Source organism: Propithecus coquereli, unplaced genomic scaffold, assembly GCF_000956105.1.
Source record: "Propithecus coquereli isolate 6110/MARCELLA unplaced genomic scaffold, Pcoq_1.0 Scaffold224, whole genome shotgun sequence".
Classification (NCBI taxonomy): Eukaryota; Metazoa; Chordata; class Mammalia; order Primates; family Indriidae; genus Propithecus; species Propithecus coquereli.
The window spans coordinates 5,852,344-5,853,348 of NW_012147634.1; the positions used below are offsets into that span (position 1 = coordinate 5,852,344).

The window sequence follows — 1,005 nt, forward strand, 5'->3', positions numbered from 1 at the left end:
TTTTTTTTTTTTTTTTTGAGACAGAGTCTCACTCTTTTGTCACTTGGTGTTTTTGATTTAAAAAAAAGTAAAGAATAGCATTTGGAAAGATTTTCGTAAAAATTAGTTAACTTAAAAAGGTTTGACTGCTTAAGAAGGATATGTTTAAATTATCTGGAAATGTGCCTTACCATAGAACTTCCCATTTCTTGACAGTGTCTAAAGGATGCAGTAGTGTGATTAGATTAAAACAGGTCCAAAGGAACTTTGACTTTGCAATGTAGTCTCTTCTCCCATCCCCTCCCTCCTCTATAATATAGAGAAGCTGACGTTAAAACCTTACAGCTGAATTGTATTTTTAGATTTAAAGTAACAGGAGGACTTCCTTTGATGCACGTGAGAATTTCTGACCAGAAGATGAAAGATGTGCTGTGTTTGATTAATAGTATACCCTTGCCACAGAAGTCCTCTGCACAGTCTCCAGAGAGACAGGTAAATGGATATAATACAAATGCTAAATCTCTTATTTTCACTACTGTTTTAGAGTAGTACTAGAAAGTCAATCTTAGGGCAAAGGTTATAAGTGAAAGGACCAAAAATACAGAAATGAAAGGAAAATATCTTTCAAATTTATATGTTTTAAATAGGAATAGAAATTTTGTTTAAAATGATGCCGATAAAATACTTGGTGTAAAATTTTGTCATATGTTAGACTTAAAAGTTCTATGTCATTTTAATTGGAATTGATTTTGCGACATAAAAGAAATATTGGATTTCCACTTACTTTGAAATGAAGTTTGAGAGAGCCAACTGATGGTGATACCATTTTCCAGGGACCTGTAGTAAAAATGTACTTTAATATTGTAATAGACGGCATGTAAATTATACACAATGACAAACAGACTGATCTACTAGACTCATACGTAGTTTTGTCCTTGTAAATGGAGGTGGTGGTCATCTTAATAATTTGTAAATTCCACCCAGTCATTAGTTAGTGATTGCATAGTATGTTTTGTTGGAAGATTT

At 32.3% G+C, this 1,005-nt stretch overlaps 1 protein-coding gene across 1 annotated transcript in view; it reads left to right on the plus strand.

The window, feature by feature from the left end:
- The window catches only part of VPS13C (vacuolar protein sorting 13 homolog C (S. cerevisiae)), a 213,380-nt gene that overhangs the window by 92,896 nt on the left and 119,479 nt on the right, over positions 1 to 1,005 (plus strand). The window contains 1 exon segment of the mRNA XM_012645033.1: positions 342 to 471. Coding sequence (XP_012500487.1) covers positions 342 to 471 — 130 coding nt within the window.